At 41.4% G+C, this 21,650-nt stretch overlaps 1 protein-coding gene across 21 annotated transcripts in view; it reads right to left on the reverse strand.

Moving 5' to 3' along the window:
• LOC139760042 (uncharacterized) overlaps nucleotides 1-21,650 on the reverse strand; it is a 174,099-nt gene that overhangs the window by 7,263 nt on the left and 145,186 nt on the right. For 17 of the 21 annotated variants that reach the window (XM_071682784.1, XM_071682797.1, XM_071682792.1 and 14 more), the window contains 3 exons: nucleotides 15,158-15,308; nucleotides 14,100-14,221; nucleotides 10,089-10,161 (listed from right to left, as the gene is read on the reverse strand). In XM_071682784.1, the coding sequence (XP_071538885.1) occupies nucleotides 10,089-10,161; nucleotides 14,100-14,221; nucleotides 15,158-15,308 (346 nt within the window). Of the gene's footprint in view, nucleotides 1-525; nucleotides 593-5,123; nucleotides 5,183-10,088; nucleotides 10,162-14,099; nucleotides 14,222-15,157; nucleotides 15,309-21,650 lie in introns of all 21 variants that reach the window. The other 4 variants (XM_071682798.1, XM_071682785.1, XM_071682787.1 and 1 more) reach the window with 3 other exon arrangements.

Below are 21,650 nucleotides of genomic sequence, written 5' to 3' on the forward strand. Positions count from 1 at the left end.
ATCAAACGCAGAGAATTATACCCATATGATAGTGACAGGGATATGCACCATAGTCTTATGAAGAGATAAAGTAATCAATGGATTAACTAAGACTATTACAGATGAACCCTGGGCTGAATTACAGCCTCGACTCACCATAACTGTGTCATATTACATACGTTAATGACATCAGTGGATAACATGGAAAAACAGAGACTTAACTGTTTAAGAATATTTTGTTTCCCCTTGTTCTACTAGCCATTATGTCATGGTTTTGCTAGGTAGAACACTTCACACTTGCGATTAGGGACATGCAGAACGTTTCTGTTTTTGACATATAATGAAAGCATAGTTTAGCATATTCTAGCAAAATAACTTCCTTTCTAGCAGACATGAAAACAGCATTATAAACTACAACTTAGATTATTATTAAACAAAACAAGTATTTTATCTACAGCTATTACTACATGTAAAAGTATTTTAGTGAATGAATCGCTTTTTCTAGAAAATTATTTGTAGATTATTTCACAGGCAGGAATAACATGCCTCAGTGGTACCTTTGCGCCACTCCTTATCACCGCTTCTGTAATCGAGCAGGTCTGTCTAACGTTTTCTGAAAGGAAGATTATTAAATATGAAAAGATGCAGTTAGTAGTACACCTCCACTGGCCCACACCCTCCACCACCTTCACTGGCCCACACCCTCCACCAATACCCCTGACCCAAACAGGAAAGACAAATTGGGAATTGAAAACAAAATATGAAGGCATAATGGAGTCAAAAGACTGTAACGTAGGAAGAAAGAAGAAAATGATAAAACAAGCGTTACAGCTAGTTGAGTGAATGAGGAAGGAGACAGTGAGTGAGAGGGTCACGGCGGGAATCACTGTTAAGAAAGTGCGAGACATGGTTGAGTGCATTGAAGAGTAATGCGAGAAGGAGAGTGGGTACCGGAAGGAGAGCGAGAGCGGAGATTAAAGGTGGAGTTGAAGGGGCAGTTGGTCATGCATGTATTGGCAGAAACAGTAACTCGCGTTCCGGAGTCAAAGTTGCACGTACAGACTGTGGTGAGCAGCGCCACAAGTCTTGCCTGCACCAGGCAGGGCAGTTGATAATCTACAAGTTATTTTCTCTGTTTTACAAAGCACAAAGAGGTTGTGTTAGCCTAGGAATGTGTTGTCCAGGGAGAGTTGTGCTGTCACGAGAATGGTTCTGCATTTTCAAGAAGGGATATTTGGCACGGAAACAAGTAGATGATACTTTGTCTAGGATATGTTGTATAGCCCGGGGTGTTGTTACATTCTACAAAACATATCTAATTTTCCGGGGTGATATGTCATTCTGTCTGGGTTGCACTGTCTTTGCACTGAGATACTGCAATGTACAGGGTGATGTATTGCCAGGGGATGTGTGTCGTTGAAAGAGATTTTGTATTGTTCGGGAGATACTGTACTGTGCAGGAGGTGCTGTATTGTCCGGGAGATGTTGCATTGTCCATGGAGATGGATGAATTGATAAGAGTGTAGACCATGTATCGGTAGAAGTGTATCACTTTTGTCACTGGGAACAAACAAACAACAAATCATTTTCAAAGGAATGAGAAATGAGGTCACGTCCGGATGAGTAACAACAACAGATGGGATCACGGCAGCATTGTTGTTGTTAGCCGCTGTGCCGTGTTGGGCGCCCCTGGTGAGGTCCTGCTTATGGTGGGAACAGTGATGATGGGTAAGTGATGGAACTAACACCCGTCGTGGTCAGAATGGTGGCGGTGAGGAGAGGTTATTGGATGGGGAAGGCTCTTATGCAGTTGTTGTGCTTGTGGTGATGAGGGCGTTAGCGGCAATACTAATGTGATTGTGGTGCTGGTAGTGTGGCATAAGTAATGTAGCGACGTTATCAACTGTCACTACGCTCGTCTTACTCTCTGACAGCGACCTAACGAAATGATGATCCAGTGAAATTAACTTATCAATGACTGACAGTTACCTCGTGTGATCTTACAAGACCGCTAGATACCCAGTGCAGGTACACTGTTTTTATCTTCTCTAAAGGAAGCCCATAATGCTCCAAGGGCCCACCATAATGGACTTAGCAGCTACGCCCTCTTTCCTTGTCCTTTAGATACCCTTTGTTTGGGCTATCGTCACCATATAATTCAGCACATTAGTTCTTGGACACCAATGCGCTCCTGCAATCTGAGAATTTCTACCATACGGCTCAAGGCCCACATGGAACCTGTGGGGCGACTTAATCGTCAATGATAACCTAGGGTGAATCTGTCATCCTTTTCTGCCGATAATGACTCCATGGAACATGGTCGTATTATCTTCTGCCGTAGTTTTTATAGAACTTCGGCTACACCTCTTCTCCGGCAGCAGCTACTCAGCAACTGCCACATATTCTTCGAACTACGAAACGTCAACTGTTTCCCATATGTTGCGATGAAAGCAAAGCCACATGAACTCAGTAGCTCCACTTCCTTTCTTCTGCTCAACCTCGGGACCTTCGTACGCTACTTCTCATGTAGCTGCAACGATGCACTTCTTTTATGAGACTCCCGGCACACCTGCTTCATAGCCACCTCCATGGGACTCTTGCCAAGCCTGAGTACATCATCTTACCTTACAGCAACTGCCCTGACCCTCTTATTATAATTCCTTACCTCCAACTCATCACTTTGGTTCCGTATTAGCACAAAAGAGCAACCGTTCAACTTACTTGTATTGAGGTTTTGGTAGTGTGACATTAGTGGTATCAATAGTGATACCGAGATCATTACGATGGTCGTGGTGATATTGGTGGTGACAATAGATTGGCACTGGTGTGTAATGATTTTCCAATACAAAGATGTTGATAGTAATACTTAAGAGATGCTGATGTCATTACGGTTACATTTTTGTGCCTAAGGTGACAGTAGTCACGATGGTGTAGTATTTTTGATAATGATGATTGTGTGTTTATGATGGTAAGTGATGGTGACAACTGAGTGATGTTATTGCTGAAGGCGTGTTATTAGAAATATTACGATGATGTAATGATGGGAATATGTTGTGATGGCAATATTAGCTTAGTGGTAGCAGTATGGTGATGCTGTGTGGTGCCCACGATAGGAGAGTGATACGGTGATAAGTGTGGAGATGGTGTGTAGTATCGATCATAGTGATAGTATCGGGTGATTGAGCTCTTCTTGACATGAGAGTGGTAATATACCGAAAGGAGTATAGTGGTGATACGTGATGCCGATGATGAAAGTGTAGTGGCGATGATAGGGTTGTCTTGCGAAGATGACTACAAAAGTGGTGGCGATGTTGAGAAAAGCGTGATAGTGCAGTGGTTGAAATAGCGCAAAAGTGATAATGGTAGCACTTTATGGAAGTGCAACATGTTTTTGTGTTGAGTATTGGATTGTAAAGGTAATATGACTGTGAACCGAAATAATGGCAGAAACGAGATTACTATGATAGTGTAACATTGATTATTAGGACTGATAGGGTTATGAAGTGAGTTACGTGGTAAATTCGATGGCAGAGCAGCGGTACTTGCGATCAAGTGGTGGTGGTGTCAGACCTTCCGTGATGAAATGTTATAAGAAAACCAAAGGCCAGACTTACCGTATCACAGGGACCGTCTTTCCAGGGCGCTGGAAGGTATTGCACACACGGACACTTCCCACAGACTCGGTACATACAAAGACTTTCCTGCTATGTAGGACACACGTGAAGATACATTGATAGGTAATAAGACAAATTATCTGTTCTATTGATACACTACACTGCCAAGTATCGCACAGAAATCCCGGAATCCATATAACGCAAGGAAGTTTTCATATATTCGAAAAAAAGTGTTTGCTGAAATACAACGTAAGAATGATATCGCTGGATAACTGATTTACGAATATGTTGGGAAAAAATCAAAGACGGACACAAGTTCCTCGCTCGCGTCTCAAAGTTGAGCTCAGTGGAATGTATCTGACGAATCTAAGGTGCTTGAGGGTGGAATATGTCTCATGTATCTGAGACACGGAAGGTTGAGGTATATCGGACATATCTGGGATACGGAAAGCTGCGTGTTATCGGATATATCTGGAACACAGAAGTGAAGGATTTGCTGCTGAAGACCGTCGAAAATAAAGTGAACGTGATATATGCCGTACATACATACATACATACTGACGATCATTAACAGTTTACTAGAAATGACCGGAAATCGATATAACCTTGTCTTTTGATATATCTTATCAAGCACGTAGAGCAAAGGTCCTCCCTGATGTTCCGAAGATCTACACGGAACGTTGTAACATGTAGCGTTCAAAGCTGCAACTTTTTCCTCCAAGTGAAGCAGCGGGTAACATCTGATAGTCATGAAAACCTTGTGACAATTAGATTCATTTTAAAAGATGAATATGCTTATGCTCCGTTAAAGCATGAAATCATTGACATTCATATTTAGGTATATATCAATAATGGGAGCAGGGGGCTGGAAATCCTCCCCTCTCATTCTTTAATTTTCCAAAAAAAGGAATAGAGAAGGGGGCAAGTTAGGATATTCCCTCAAAGGTTCATTCCTCTGTTCTTGGCGATACCTCGCTAATGCAGGAAATGGCGAATAGTATGAAATCAATAAAAGCATAAAGAAAAAAGTATCTTGAAACAAATAAGGTCAAGAGTACCCAGAACTAATATATCCTGTTTAAAAAAAAGAAATCGTGCCAGAGAATAACTGTTTTGTACCCCTTCCTCCAGTTATCCCAGACAGTGCCAGATTTCCGTCCACCACCAGGAACACAGCGCCGGGACAGGCTGTCAGGAGAACAGAAATCTGACCTCCATATTACGTGTGGTAGCGTTACATCACAACAAACATCCTTTATGCCTAGAGGGTTACTTGGGTTAGAAAAGGCCTGAACTAAGCGCTAAACACAAAAATATCTTAAGGAAAATATGGATTATAATTATGGCAATATCATCTCCCATAATTATCGATATGATTGAAGCGTAGAGCAGTGTACAGACTTCACATAAACATGCGTGGCCACGTCTTCCAAAATTAAATTAGTTCACATAACTATCATCTAATCCCACGAAGATGAAAGCTTAAAACCAACAAGAAATGACCAGTGGACTGAAGCAGAGGCTTCACACCTGGAGTCGCTAGAGGCCCTTTAATGTTAGGGCTCCTCCGGGGAAGCTTCACAAGCCTTCTGTAAGATGGATACAAGGGTTCTGATAATGACACTGTGGTAGAATGTTGGGATATCTGGCTTGGTAGAAGCATTGTAAAGTTTGCTGTAGTATGAATTGTTTCTTGTGAACGTTCTGGCGCATGGCTTTCATGTTTGCGTGCGTGTCTTGTGTTCCTGTGTGTTGTCGTGTGTGTTTTCAGCCGAAAGTTTGGACTGTGAGTCGGTCTTGTATGTACGTCACAATACTATGTGACATTCCTTTCACGCGTTTCTGTGACATGTCAATATAAACATTTGCATGTTGTCATCAACATTAAACTATAGTGTTAAATCTCTAAAAAGTTTATTACATATTGAAAGACAAAGTTGATGTACTAGGATGAGACGTAGCTAAGACGCCATTGGTAAACGAGCGTTACTGGATGATGATGATCGGGTTGGTGTTGCCTAAGATTCTTATTTTGTATACAAAAAGGTATCCGTTTACAAATTTTGCCGACTTCAAAGCTATCCAGTTTGTATAGACCTTCACTAACATCAGTGTTGTTACAATTCTTTGTGTATTTAGTAATAGAAGATACAATGATATATTTCGTGGTAAAGTAGTTAAAGTTAACAATTAGCGTTACTCCAGTCAATACAATGGTCATAATTCTTAACATGATTAGATAAAGCATTTGATTCTTATCCTGTTCTTATACTATATTCATATTGCTTAAGTCCAACATAAAAAGTTTTACCAATCTGCCCAACATAAGACATATTACAGTTTTTACAAGGTATTCTTTAAACACAGCCCCCAGAATTTTCTGGCGAGTGTAGGCTTTTGATATGTGTATGTTTGGTGGGGTAGAATTCAAAACTAAGTTAGGAGGGCAGTTGTTTTGTGCTTGTTAGGTTATTTCACTGTATATGTGTTATATTGCTTGGAGTAGAAGAACTTGTAAGTTGAACTTGGTGAGGTGAAAGGCAGAGGGAAGCTTATATTTGCACTTGGGGGTGGGATCTAATGTAATTATTGCATAGAATTGGTCATGTTGAGGTGGGATTGTGTTGGGAGGATCTTTGTTTGATGTGTAGGTGTTGAGTGTTTGTGATTTCTAGTCAGCCAGTCATTGTTCTCCGTGCACTGTTTTGTGTGGTTTGCAATCTTGTTATATTTGGTTTTGAGAAGGGCGAAGACAACGCAGGTGAAGTGTAGTTTAGAGTGGAGCAGATGAATTGTATATAAAAGAGGTGAAGGCAATTTTTTCTTGTCCAAAGCTGGTGCCAGTTATTGTTCCGAGGACATTAGATTGTGAGTTGGTGTCATATTGTTGTTTTTGACGCGGGAATTAATGTCATGAGTTGTCATATGTGGTTCCTCGGATGGTTGATGTTTTGTATAGTGGGAGCGATTGTTCATTCAAAATGACTGGAAAGTGTAAGTTAGATTCTTGCCTATCTGTGGTTAATAGTGGTTGAACACTACTGTAGTTATGCAGATATTCTGTTCTAGGTGAGCCATTATTGAAATTGCGTAATGCAGAGCTACATGCTTGTTGCTGCAACCGTGGTGTCTGGGTGTTATGTGATTGATAGGTCGTCTGTAAATGAAAGGACCTTCATGTTATTGTTTGTTGGAAGTGACGCGAATTCGTGCTGGAAGATCATGGAAATTGTTGGAGAAAAGCTCCTAGGAAGCTCCATTGTAAAATTAAAATGTATTAGAAGTAAGGCCTTTGTGAGAAACTGCCATGGTGGCTGGCTATGAAACTGGCCAACCACTTTCTATTTTTACTGTGGTGAGTGTTGTTATTTATCTTTTTTATGAGGTGTTGAGGGACAGTGTTGAATGCTTTGTTGTCTACTGCCACTAACATTGAATATAATAGTCCGGAGCTTAGAGAACAGATTAGATATGGGTTTAATGAATAGTAAATTCAATTGCAAGACGTGATAGCTTGGATGTGAAGTCATACGACTAAAAGTAATGGAAAAGAACTTGTTGCTTGTAAAATCTTAATATCTGTATCAATCATTTTGTAAGATCTCTTCAAAAGATTCACCTCAATTAACTGAATACACATGAAATATACGAGACTCTGAATAAAAAAAAAATAGTCACATACATACAACCGCACTTGTACTGGAACAGCTTTACTCAACATCGGAGTCGTCACAAATGCACAAACTTACTAATTTCCTTGTATACACACCTCAGATAAGATGAACTTACAAGTGTACATACTTGTCCTTTCAGATATTCGCAAAGCATTACTCCCTTCAGCATCCTAGTTCGTTAAGCTTAACGTCCTCTATCTGAGCAGTACTTCACGCCAGCTTCTCTTTCGGCCAGACACCTTCCCTATCTCAGCATCTGAATTATCGTCTCCTCTAACATAAAATTCCATATTCATAATTGTCCTAAATGCAGTGGCTTCTCCACATAATTAATCTTCAGTAGATCCTCTAATTCAACACTCTCTTCACTTACTTTTACCTACATCCCTTCAATTCCGCTGCCTCCGCAAACTCAGCATTCATCATCTCACCACAATCTCCAACATCGCATTCCTATATATTCATTTTGCTTTGATTGTTGTTGTAGGCTCCATACCTCATGCACAAAATGCACATATTAGTGGGGCATCATTTCAATGTGGCATCTCTTTATACGTGCCCTACAGCTCGACATCTGTGATGTAACACACTTTATATGTGCCCTACTGCTCGACATCTGTGATGTAACACTTTCTAGTCTTGTCAAAGTGATTTAGTTTTATGTGAAAGACCATCGTATTCGGAAGCTTCAGTATTGCTGATCCATTGATCTCTAAGCTATATTCTCCTACGTATCTTTGTAATCATGATAAACCTCCGAAAGGACCAAATTGGAGAGCATAATTCTTGCAAAAATGTGATGAAGATGTGGCTGTACAAACTAGCATACGACTTTGTGCTTGCAATGTACAGATTTTGTCAACTTAGGTGTATCTGTTGTCTGAAAGTACTAGTGAGACAGTCTTTCAGGCAAGGAATCCCGAATCACTGTAGTCATATAAGCATTTTACTGTGATCTTTATGACCTCTATTCTACGTTGTGAAGAATAACTAACGTAGGCGAAGGTGCCTTCCTGTCAGAAAATCGTAGCTAGCGTACTCCCTTTTTATGAGAGGTGGTTTAAAATTGCGAGGATTACACGAGTCGCGATGGAAAGTATCGTCGAAGAAATCATTGGGTAATAAAGGTTTTGAGCAAACGCTAAATTAAGGTTGAAATGAAATAGTACGTGCTGGTGGACTACCTGTGCTGCTAGGTGGAGAACTACTAGTAGTTAAGATGGTTTGGTGGCCTCCATTATCCCAGGTCATCTCTCCATAGCCCTAACCTCTATTTTCTTCCCTCTACGCAACCCTCCACTCTCTCCACCTTTTTCTGTTGCTCTCCCCTTTCATCCTTCCTCCTTTCCCCTAACCATCTATATTTCCTTTCGATCTTGATATCACTGTCAAAGATCCTTCAGGTCAGTCTCAAGTCTTATCATTTAGGCGATTTTCCTGCTTACTTGAATTTACTCATTTGCACTATTTGATAATTCCACTTTTGAATCACAGTACCTGAAAAGGTAATCATAAACAATTTACTCTCAGGTACAAGACAGCAAGCCCTGCTGTAGCGCGTGGCCAGAGTGAATTCTTCAAACAGATCCATCGAAAGCTAAGTCAGACTCTTTATCCAGTCTGTGAGAATATAACAAAGAATTCTTTACTTTTAATCTTTTACTTTAACTTATCTCTTTTTAATCAAGAACAAAGCCGTTTATGAAATTGAAAAGACGACTTGCTCTTTTTGTGTCTTACGAATCAAATCAGTAAAATGGTGTTATTGGACTACGCCTGCCCGATCTTACACTGCGAGTAAAACCTCCACTTTGACAAGGCTGTATCACTAGGAGTACATTCGTGTTCAAGAACTAATAAATCCAAAGCAGTGCACATTTTCTTGCTGCTGATATTAGCGCAGCTTTTGTCTATAGGAGCCTTTGGGAAGAGATTCCAGGTAAGTCGAGGACCCTTTCTGAAAAAAAGTGATCCTAAGGTGATTCTAGATAAATGAAAAAATAGAATTCATAGATTGAAAATGCAAATATTGTGGAACTTATAACCCTGATATTACGCTTCATATCATTGCATTTAAATAAAAACTGTTCTATTCGTAAATCTTTTCCGTCGCAACAGTGAAATTTTGTGTAATCAAAACCTTACCAAGCAAACTAATGAAATGTCAAATGATGAAGTATACTCTTCCTTGAAGCACTGAGACGAGCTAAAGCTCTTTCAAACAGGCGTCATGAAACTCACCTCGTTAGCTTTTACTAATGATTCATTTTCGTGCAAGGCACAAACACTTCACCATGTATACCCTCATCTCCACCCAACCCTTTCCCAAGGTAGCCACTCGACACATGCACACCTTCACCTCCACACAACCCCTTCCTAAGGCAGCCACTCGACACATGCAAAACCTTATCTCCTTCAACCCCTTCCCAAGACAGCCACTCGACATAGGCACATCTTCACCTCCACCCAACCTCTTTCCAATAGAGCCACCCGACACATGTACACCCTCACCTCTACTCAATCCCTTCCCAAGGCAGCAACTTGACGCATGCATACCAGTTACACCTACACCAAATTCCTTTCCAAAGCAGCTACTCGACACATACATGCCTACACCTCCACCCTACCTCTTCCTAAGGCAGCATTCGACACATGCACAGCCTCTCCGTCAGTCAAACTCTCTTAACACAACCACTTTGGAGTACCACTACCTATAGACGCCCAATAATTCCTCCAAGGATACCTTGGCTTATCCTCAGAAGACCCTCAATGAGACTGACAGCAGGTGTACATTAAAAAGGGACCCTCGAGGGCTACATACCGAGGCCATGGATCCAGTATCCGCCTCAAAACTACTGGCCACTGCCCGCACGCTGGGTCCAATCCGGTCCGTGCTGCAACATAGAATAAACAATGGTGAGAGCAACAGAGACGACTGAACAGCACAAAGAGAAAAATTAGAGGAAGTGGAGTTCGTTATACTGCAGAAAACTTTTGCAAGAGAGGGACCGGTAGGAGGGGTGGAAATGAGTGAATCGGAAAAGGATGCTGTGGGAAATGGATTTTGAGGGAGGAGGTTAGTTTCTCCACCTTTGTCTTACCATTTCATTACTTGCTTGATCAAACCACCGGACGCCACATATTGTCCTAAAAACATTTCACTTCCAGCATATCCAAAGCCCTCCGCTGAGTATTATCTATAGCCCATGTCTTGCATTCATATGATATTAATGGGACCACTATTTCTTCAAACATACTCATCTTAACACCCCCCCCCCCCATAATGTTTTCTCTTTCCACATATTCTTCAGTACTTCCACAACCTTTGCCCGATCTCCAATCATGACTCATTTCTGCTTCCATGGTTCCATCCATTTTCGTCGCCACCCCGCCACAAACGAAAAAGCATCCCCCCCCCCCCCTCCTTTTCAACTCTTGCACCTTTCTTTTGACATCTTCCCGCTTTCTTTAATACATCTCCCAGTAATTTGCACTACTTCCCTGCAAATATCGTCCAAACGCCCACCTCTCACTAATCTACCCACCTCCTACCTTTCTCATAGCACAGGCATCTTTTGCGCAAGCCGTCACTGCTTCCCTAAATACATCCTATTCCTCACTCACTCTCCTCATCATCTGCTCTCACCTTTTGCCATTCTGAATTCAATTTTTCCTGGTACTTCCTACCAAGTCTCCTTTCCAAGCTTACTTAATCTAACCACTTTCTTCTCCCAAACATTCTCTCTTCTTTTCTGAAAGCCTCTACAAATCTTCACCTTCGCCTCCACAAGATAGTGATCAGACATCCCTCTAGCTGCCCCTCTCAGCACATTAACTTCCAAAAGTCTCTCTTTTATACGCCTATCAATTAGCATGTAGTCCAATAATGCCCTTTGACCATCTCTCCTACTCACATACATAGACCATCTCTCCTGCTCACATACGTATACTTATGTATCTCTCTCTTTTCTAACCAGGTATTCCAAATCACCAGTCTTTTTTCAGCGCACAAATCCACAAGCTCTTCACTATTTCCATTCACAACACTGAACACCCCATGTGCACCAATTATACCCTCAACTGCCGCATCCCTTACCTTCACATTTAAATCACCTATCACTAAAACTCGTTCTCGTGCATCCAAGCTGCTAATACATTCATTCGACTGCTCCCAAAACACTTGCTTCTCATGATCTTTCTTCTCATGCCCAGGTGCATAGGCACTAATAACCACCCATCTCTCTCCATCCACTTTCAGTTTTACCCACATCAATCAAGAATTTACTTTCTTACACTCTCACATACTCCCACAACACCTGCTTCAGGAGTATTGCTACTCCTTCCTTAGCTCTTGTCCTTTCACCAACCACTGACTTTACTCCCAAGACTTAGGGTGAGAGAGTATCAATAAATTTTAGGGAGAATAAAAAGATGCTTTGGAAGGAGGTAAAAAACTTGCGTAAGACAAGATAACAAATGGAAACATCAGTGACGGGAGCAAGTGGGGAAGTGATAACAATAGTGATGGAGTGAGGAGATGAAGTGAGTATTTTGAAGGTTTGTTGAATGTGTTTGATGACAGAGTGGCAGATATAGGGTGTTTTGGTCGGGGTGGTGCACGAAGGCAGAGGGTCAGGGAGAATGATTTGGTGAAGAGAGAAGAGGTAGTGAAAGCTTCGCGGAAGATGAAAGCCGGCAAGGTTGCGTGTTTGGATGGTAATGCAGTGGAACTGATTATAAAGGGGGTGACTGAGTTGTTGATTGGTTGGTAAGGATATTCATTGTATGTATGGACAATAGTGAAGTGCCTGAGGATTAGCGGAAAGCATTGACAGTGCCATTGTACAAAGGCAAAGGGGATAAAAGTGATTGCTCAAACTACAGAGGTGTAAGTTTGTTGAGTATTCCTGAGAAATTATATGGGAGGGTATTGACTAAGAGGGTGAAGGCATGTACAGAGCATCAGATTGGGGAAGAGCAGTGTGGTTTCCGAAGTGGTAGAGGATGTGTGGATCAAGTGTCTACTTTGAAGAAAGTGTGTGAAAAATACTTAGAAAAACAAACGTATGCATATGTAGCATTCATGGATCTGGAGAAGGCATATGACAGGATTTGATAGGGATGCTTTGTGGAAGGTTTTAAAAGTATATGGTGTGGGAGGTAAGTTGCTAGAAGCAGTGAAAAGTTTTACCAAGGATGTAAGCATGCGTACGAGTAGGAAGAGAGGAGAGTGATTGATTCCCAGTGAATATCGGTCTGCGGCAGGGGAGTGCGATGTCCTCATGGTTGTTTGATTTGTTTATGGATGGGGTGGTTAGGGAGGTAGATGCAAGAGTTTTGGAGAGAAGGACAAGTATGCACTCTGTTGTGGATAAGAGGGTCAGTTGTTGTTTGCCGATTATACGGCTCTAGTGGCTGATTCGTGTGAGAAACTGAATAAATTGGTGACCGAGTTTGGAAAAAAGTGTGAAAGGAGAAAGTTGAGAGTAAATGTGAATAAAAGCAAGGTTATTGTGATCAGTAGGATCGAGGGACAAGTTAATTGGGATGTAAGTTTGAACGGAGAAAAATTGGAGGACGTGAAGTGTTTTGGATACCTGGGAATAGACTTAGCAGCGAATGGAACCATGGAAGCGGAAGCGAGTTACAGGGTGGCGGAGGGGACGAAGATTCTGGGAGCGATGAAGAATGTGTGGAGGGAGAGAACGTTATCTCGGAGAGCAAAAATGGGTAAGTTTGAAGAAACAGTAGTTCCAACAATGTTATATGGTTGCGAGGCATGGTCTATAGATAGAGTTGTACGGAAGAGGGTGGATGTGATGGAAATGAAATGTTTGAGGACAATATGTTGTGTGGGGTGGTTTGATCGAGTAAGTAATATAAGGGTAAAAGAGAAGTGTGGAAATAAAAAGAGTATGGTTGAGAGAGCAGAAGAGGGTGTGTTGAAATGTTTTGGACATATGGAGAGAATGAGTGAGGAAACATTGACAAAGAGGATATATGCGTCAGACGGAGGGAACAAGGAAAAGCGGGAGACCAAATTGGAGGTGGAGGGATGGAGTGAAAAAGATTTTGAGCGATCGGGGCCTGAACATACAGGAGGGTGAAAGTCGTGCAAGGAATAGAGTGAATTGGAACTATGTGGCATACTGGAGTCGACGTGCTGTCAATGGACTGAACCAGGGCATGTGAAGCGTCTGGGGGTAACCCATGGAAATGTTTTTGGGGCCTGGATGTGGATAGGGAGCAGTAGTTTCGGTGCATTACACATGACAGCTAGAAACTGAGTGTGAATGAATGTGGCCTTTTTGCCTGTATTCCTGGCGTTGCCCTGCTGAAGCAGAGAATAGCAATGCTGTTTTCCTGTGGGGTAGGGACGAGAATGGATGAAGGCAAGCATGAATAGGTACATGTGTATGTATGCAATGTCTGTATATGCATATGTATATGTATGTAATATCTACATATGTGTATGTTGCTTTATGTGTAATGCAACGAAACCACAGCTTCCTATGTACATCAAGGCCCCATAAACTTTTCCATGGTTTATTTATTAGTATAGGACTCCTAATTTTCTAAAGACCGACGAGAGCTTTACTCTGGATAAAAGAAACAAAGCAGGTCACTTTGCGAAAGTGCAGGCTACTGGACGCAGGGGATGGGCAGTCATATGTGGGGTGAGAATGGAAATGTAATCGTTTTGGGCAAGGGACCGGGCTGGGTATGAAGGATATATCTCGGTCAGGGGCGAGACAACACTACATTTAATAACAAAACTTCCATTGGTAATTGTGCTAAAATCAGAAGAAAAACTCGATCTCTGATATCTTACCTCTGAGATCTAGATGGAGGGCCCATCTTGAAGAAGCCCTTAATCTTGCCCTTGACTTTACTCTCCTTTTCCACGTCCTTCGGGATGTCACTACCGGATCCTCCCATTCCGACCCCCATCGCCTGCCACCCATCACAAAGAATGAAAGCAATGATTCAAGTTAACTGGTAAACCTGACCTTGCAACTGTTTCTTCTTATACCGTTTGTTTTAATATTTGTATCCAGCTGTTTCATGAAAGCATGTCATTCAAGAATATCATATCGAGATACGCCTTACATCACTTGATCTTTATATCTGGGAGAGGAAGGGAATCCCTGAGAAAAGAGTTATTCAATCAAATTCCCAATCAGAATAATCACGGTGATGCCGACTCGCTTTATTCTTGAAATCAGTGCACTTAATCCTTTCACAAATGATTTTATGAGATTAGTTATCATTGCTTAAACAAATCAGGACATAGACCCCGATGTTCATCTGTCTCAAGACTGATCCTTGTGGCACGCAGTTTTAACATCTAACTATTCTAAGGCTTGATCATTAATCACAACTCTATTTTCGGCCGGTCAACCGATTTCTAATTCATTGAGTTACAGCCCCATCATTAGAAACTTTCGATGTGGGCCCTTGTCGAATGATTTATTAAAATCTACATAGATAACATCAACTTCTTTGATTTCGTCATACATGTTAATTATATAAAAGAAATCAATGAGATTTGTCACACGAGCGATCACGTCGAAAACCATTCTCAGAATCGATTAATAAGTGGTGGTCCTCAAAATGGTTTACAGTTTTATCTGGAATGATGGTTTCCATAAGTTTTCCAATTTCAGATGCAAAGTTAACTGGACGATAAATTCCTGGCAGTGACTTATTCCCTTTTTTGAATAATGATGATACATTGGCAAATTTCCTTCCATCTGGAACTTTTCCCATAGCAAATGGTTCATCAAAAAGGGCAGTCAAGGACTTAACTATTTCAAGTCATACAGAATCTCCTATTACCGCCATTTAGGAAACCTTTTCTACGCTCCTATAGTACCCAACGCCATATACCTTGACGCCAGCTCCTAGTATGGAGCCACCCGTGGAGGAATCTTCGATGGAGCGGGACTTGGCGAGTTTAGAAATCATTTCCTTGACGCCTTTCTTCTTCTTCTTTTCACCCAGGACATCTAGGTCACTTGTCTGGGATCCCGTTGAGATTCTAAAAAAGAAGGATGACTGACATTAAAGCTTTTCAGCATATGTATTACATACATGTTCTAACCTTTATCAATTGACTCGAGTTACCTGGGAGGTGGGCAGATTATAAAGGGAAGTGAATAGTGGCCTGCAAAAGGTGGGAAGGGGAAGATTAGCAAAGTTGGTGAATGGCGAGATGAAGTAAAATTCCATATGAAGAAGAAGAGAGAGGCTTTTAAGCAGCACTTACATGGCTGGAGTGCAAATGATTGGGAGATGTATGAGAAAATGGCAGGAGGTCAAGAGGAAGGTGCAGGCGTTGAAAAAAAGGGTAATTGAGAGTTGGGGTGGGCGAGCGTAAGCAAGTGTTAGGGAGAATAAGATGTTTTGAAAAGAGGTGCTACCAGAAATATTGATCAACAAAATTCAGATCATTACGCTATCTTTTTATGGCGGTGTGCTTGACATTGTGAAGAACAGTTCTGCAATGATTATGAACAAAAATGAAAACGGAGAGATTCAGGGAAGAGTAAAGTATCATAGCTCGATATGCTCTTTTCCTGGTACGACAGGCGTCAGAATAGGAGCGATCATGCTGTGATTGGTGGAACAAGAATCTGGTAGAAGGTACCGAGAATTTCACCACAGCCTAAATACAAAGTTAATCAAAGAACAACTGACCACTGCGCCCTAACGATGTTTGTGATAGTAGAAGAGATCAGGAGATCCAAGAATTGTGTTGTGAGAAAAAAAAAAAAACGAAGATGATTTATAGAGAAAAGCCTGTAGATATTCATGCAACTGAGGAGGCGTAAACAACGTCAGTCTTAGATTTGAAGTGAAATATTTATGAAGTGTACCATTAAATATCTTAATGGTGCCGATTTCAACCATTCTAATTGTTAAGTCATCCCACACAGTATGCTAGCAATCCTGCTGAAGGAATATTATTTCGCCTTATTCGAGGTAAAATATTTGTCTATGAGTTTAACTCAATTCCTACGAATGATTGCTTGTTTAGTTGAGATTATCGAAGCCTTTTACAGATCTGTATTAGATTACTTCTTAACCATCCCATTTCTAAGCTAAATAAATCGAAGTCTCTTAGTTAGCTCTCACTGGATTTGTTTCTCAGTCCGGGAATCATCTTGGAAGCTCGCCTATCTACTCTTTTCATTGTTTACATTTTTTTTTCAAGTAGGGTGACCAAAATTGAAAACAATATTCAACGTGGGGACGCACCAATGACTTGCAAAGAGAGAGTGTACTTCCCCTAGACTTAAATTTGTTATCCCTACAAATGAATCCAAGAATTTTCTTCTCGATTTTTTTGCTTCTGTACACTGCTTACTTAGCTTTAGGTGAAGAGAAATCATTACACCCAAACCTTTTTCCTCTGTCTTCTGTAGCACAACAGAATTCATAATCAAGTTCGTCTTCTCGTTTATACTACCAATATGTTGAATTTGTATTTATCGGTAAAAAGGAAAAAAAAGCCACCGCTATGCATTCCATCAACTTACCTACGTCAGTGTGAAGCTACAGATATTGAAGATCTGTTGCAGACTTATTCACCAAGAAAGCATGGTCTGCGATGTATATCTTGCAATGAAGCCACTGTCACTATATATGTGTGAAAGAGCACGTGTTAATTAGTTTCTTAACCACCGAAGCACAACCTCATCTGTACCATGTGACCCAACTTAGCTAGCAACCTATGATGCAGGACATTATCGAAAGGTTTTTCCTTTTTCTATATCTAAGTAGACGACATCATCAATTTCACTTTCATCATTATATATATATATATATATATATATATATATATATATATATATATATATATATATATATATATATATATATATATATTATTACTATTATTATTATCATTATTTTTCTTTGTGGCTGTCTCCCGCGTTAGCGAGGTATCGAAAGAAAACAGACGAAAGACTGGCCCAACCAGCCAACATACACATGTATATACATACACGTCCACACACGCAAATATACATACCTATACATCTCAATGTACACATATACATACAGACACAGACATATACATATATACACATGTACATAATTCATACTGTCTGCCTTTATTCATTCCCATCGCCACCCCGCCACACATAGAATAACAGCCCCCTCCCCCCTCATGTGTGTGAGGTAGCGCTAGGAAAAGACAACGAAGGCCCCATTCGTTCACACTCAGTCTCTAGCTGTCATGTAATAATGCACCGAAACCACAGCTCCCTTTCCACATCCAGGCCCCACACAACTTTCCATGGTTTACCCCAGACGCTTCACATGCCCTGGTTCAATCCATTGGCAGCACGTCGACCCCGGTATACCACATCGTTCCAATTTACTGTATTCCTTGCACTCCTTTCACCCTCCTACATGTTCAGGCCCCGATCACTCAAATTCATTTTCACTCCCTCTTTCCACCTCCAATTTGGTCTCCCACTTCTCCTCGTTCCCTCCACCTCTGACACATATATCCTCTTGGTCAATCTTTCCTCACTCATTCTCGCCATGTGACCAAACCTTTTCAAAACACCCTCTTCTGCTCTCTCAACCACACTCTTTTTATTTCCACACATCTCTCTTACCCTTACGTTACTTACTCGATCAAACCACCTCACACCACATATTGTCCTCAGACATCTCATTTCCAGCACATCCACCCTCCTGCGCACAACTCTATCCATAGCCCACGCCTCGCAACCATACAACATTGTTGGAACCACTATTCCTTCAAACATACCCATTTTTGCTTTCCGAAATAATGTTCTCGACTTCCAAACATTCTTCAAGGCTTCCAGAACTTTCGCCCCCTCCCTCACCCTATGATTCACTTCCGCTTCCATGGTTGCATCTGCTGCCAGATCCACTCCCAGATATCTAAAACACTTTACTTCCTTCAGTTTTTCTCCATTCAAACTTACCTCCCAATTGACTTGACCCTCAACCCTACTGTGCCTAATAACCTTGCTCTTATTCACATTCACTCTTAACTTTCTTCTTTCACACACTTTACCAAACTCAGTCACCAGCTTCTGCAGTTTCTCACATAAATCAGCCACCAGCGCTGTATCATCAGCGAACAACAACTGGCTCACTTCCCAAGCTCTCTCATCCACAATACACTGCATACTTGCCCCTCTTTCCAAAACTCTTGCATTCACCTCCCTAACAACCCCATCCATAAACAAATTAAACAACCATGGAGACATCACACACCCCTGCCGAAAACCTACATTCACTGAGAACCAATCACTTTCCTCTCTTCCTACACGTACACACGCCTTACATCCTCGATAAAAACTTTTCACTGCTAACTACTCGCCTCCCACACCATATATTCTTAATACCTTCCACAGAGCATCTCTATCAACTCTATCATATGCCTTCTTCAGATCCATAAATGCTACATACAAATCCATTTGTTTTTTAAGTATTTCTCACATACATTCTTCAAAGCAAACACCTGATCAACACATCCTCTACCACGTCTGAAACCACACTGCTCTTCCCCAATCTGATCCTCTGTCCATGCCTTCACCCTCTCAATCAATACCCTCCCATATAATTTACCAGGAATACTCAACAAACTTATACCTCCATAATTTGAGCACTCACTCTTATCCCCTTTGCATTTGTACAATGGCACTATGTAAGCATTCCACCAATCCTCAGGCACCTCACAATGAATCATACATACATTAAATAACCTTACCAATCAGTCATCAATACAGACGCCCCCTTTTTTAATAAATTCCACTGCAATACCGTCCAAACCTGCTGCCTTGCCGGCTTTCATCTTTCATAACGCTTTTACTACCTCTTCTCTATTTACCAAATCATTTTCCCTAACCCTCTCACTTTGCACACCAACTCGACCAAAACACCCTATATCTGCCACTCTATCATCAAACACATTCAACAAACCTTCAAGATACTCACTCCATCTCCTTCTCACATCACCACTAGTTATCACCTCCCCATTTGCCCCCTTCACTGAAGTTCCCATTTGCTCCCTTGTTTTACGCACTTTATTTACCTCCTTCCAAAACATATTTTTATTCTCCCTAAAATTTAATGATACTCTCACCCCAACTATCATTTGGCCTCTTTTTCACCTCTTGCACCTTTCTCTTGACCTCCTGTCTCTTTCTTTTATACAGCTCCCACTCATTTGCATTATTTCCCAGCAAAAATCGTCCAAATGCCTCTTTCTTCTCTTTTACTAATAATCTTACTTCTTCATCCTACCACTCACTACCCTTTCTAATCAACCCACCTCCCACGCTTCTCATGCCACAAGCATCTTTTGCGCAAGCCATCACTGCTTCCCTAAATACATCCCATTCCTTCCCAACTCCCCTAACCTCCTTTGTGCTCACCTTTTTCCATTCTGTACTCAGTCTCTCCTGGTACTTCCTCACACAGTCTCCTTCCCAAGCTCACTTACCCTCACCACTCTCTTTACCCCAACATTCTCTCTTCTTTTCTGAAAACCCCCACAAATCTTCACCTTCGCCCCCACAAGAAAATGATCAGACATCCCTCCAGTTGCACCTCTCAGCACATTAACATCCAAAAGTCTCTCTTTCGCGCGCCTATCAATTAACATGTAATCCAATAACGCTCTCTGGCCATCTCTCCTACTTACATACGTATACTTATGTATATCTCGCTTTTTAAACCAGCTATTCCCAATCACCAGTCCTTTTTCAGCACATAAATCTACAAGCTCTTCACGATTTCCATTTACAACACTGAACACCCCATGTATACCAATTATTCCCTCAACTGCCACATTACTCACCATTGCATTCAAATCACCCATCACTATAACCTGGTCTTGTGTATCAAAACCACTAACACACTCATTCAGCTGCTCCCAAAACACTTGCCTCTCATGATCTTTCTTCTCATGCCCAGGTGCATATACACCAATAATCACCCATCTCTCTCTATCAACTTTCAGTTTTACCCATATCAATATATAATTTACTTTCTTACACTCTATCACATACTCCCACAACTCCTGTTTCAGGAGTAGTGCTACTCCTTCCTTTGCTCTTGTCCTCTCACTAACCCTTGACTTTACTCCAAAGACATTCCGAAACCACTCTTCCCCTTTACCTTTGAGCTTCGTTTCACTCAGAGCCAAAACATCCAGGTTCCTTTCCTCAAACATACTACCTATCTCTCCTTTTTTCTCTTCTTGGTTACATCCACACACATTTAGACACCCCAATCTGAGCCTTGGAGGAGGATGAGCACTCCCCGCGTGACTCTTTCTTCTGTTTCCCCTTTTAGAAAGTCAAAATACAAGGAGGGGAGGGTTTCTGGTCCCCCGCTCCCGTCCCCTTCAGTCGCCTTCTACGACACGCGAGGAATGCGTGGGAAGTATTCTTTCTCCCCTATCCCAAGGGATACAATATATATATATATATATATATATATATATATATATATATATATATATATATATATATATATATAAGTGAATGTAGGTTTGCGGCAGGGGTGTGTGATGTTTCCATGGTTGTTTAATTTGTTTATGGATGGGGTTGTTAGGGGGGTGAATGCAAGTTTTGGAAAGAGGGGCAAGTATGAAGTCTGTTGGGGATGAGAGAGCTTGGGAAGCGAGTCAGTTGTTGTTCGCTGATGATACAGCACTGGTGGCTGATTCATGTGAGAAACTGCAGAAGCTGGTGACTGAGTTTGGTAAAGTGTGTGAAAGAAGAAAGTTAAGAGTAAATGTGAATAAGAGCAAGGTTATTAGGTACAGTAGGGTTGAGGGTCAAGTCAATTGGGAGGTAAGTTTGAATGGAGAAAAACTGGAGGAAGTAAAGTGTTTTAGATATCTGGGAGTGGATCTGGCAGCGGATGGAACCATGGAAGCGGAAGTGGATCATAGGGTGGGGGAGGGGGCGAAAATTCTGGGAGCCTTGAAGAATGTGTGGAAGTCGAGAACATTATCTCGGAAAGCAAAAATGGGTATGTTTGAAGGAATAGTGGTTCCAGCAATGTTGTATGGGAAGCGAGTCAGTTGTTGTTCGCTGATGATACAGCGCTGGTGGCTGATTCATGTGAGAAACTGCAGAAGCTGGTGACTGAGTTTGGTAAAGTGTGTGAAAGAAGAAAGTTAAGAGTAAATGTGAATAAGAGCAAGGTTATTAGGTACAGTAGGGTTGAGGGTCAAGTCAATTGGGAGGTAAGTTTGAATGGAGAAAAACTGGAGGAAGTAAAGTGTTTTAGATATCTGGGAGTGGATCTGGCAGCGGATGGAACCATAGAAGCGGAAGTGGATCATAGGGTGGGGGAGGGGGCGAAAATTCTGGGAGCCATG

The sequence above is a fragment of the Panulirus ornatus genome, chromosome 35 (assembly GCF_036320965.1).
Source record: "Panulirus ornatus isolate Po-2019 chromosome 35, ASM3632096v1, whole genome shotgun sequence".
Classification (NCBI taxonomy): domain Eukaryota; kingdom Metazoa; phylum Arthropoda; class Malacostraca; order Decapoda; family Palinuridae; genus Panulirus; species Panulirus ornatus.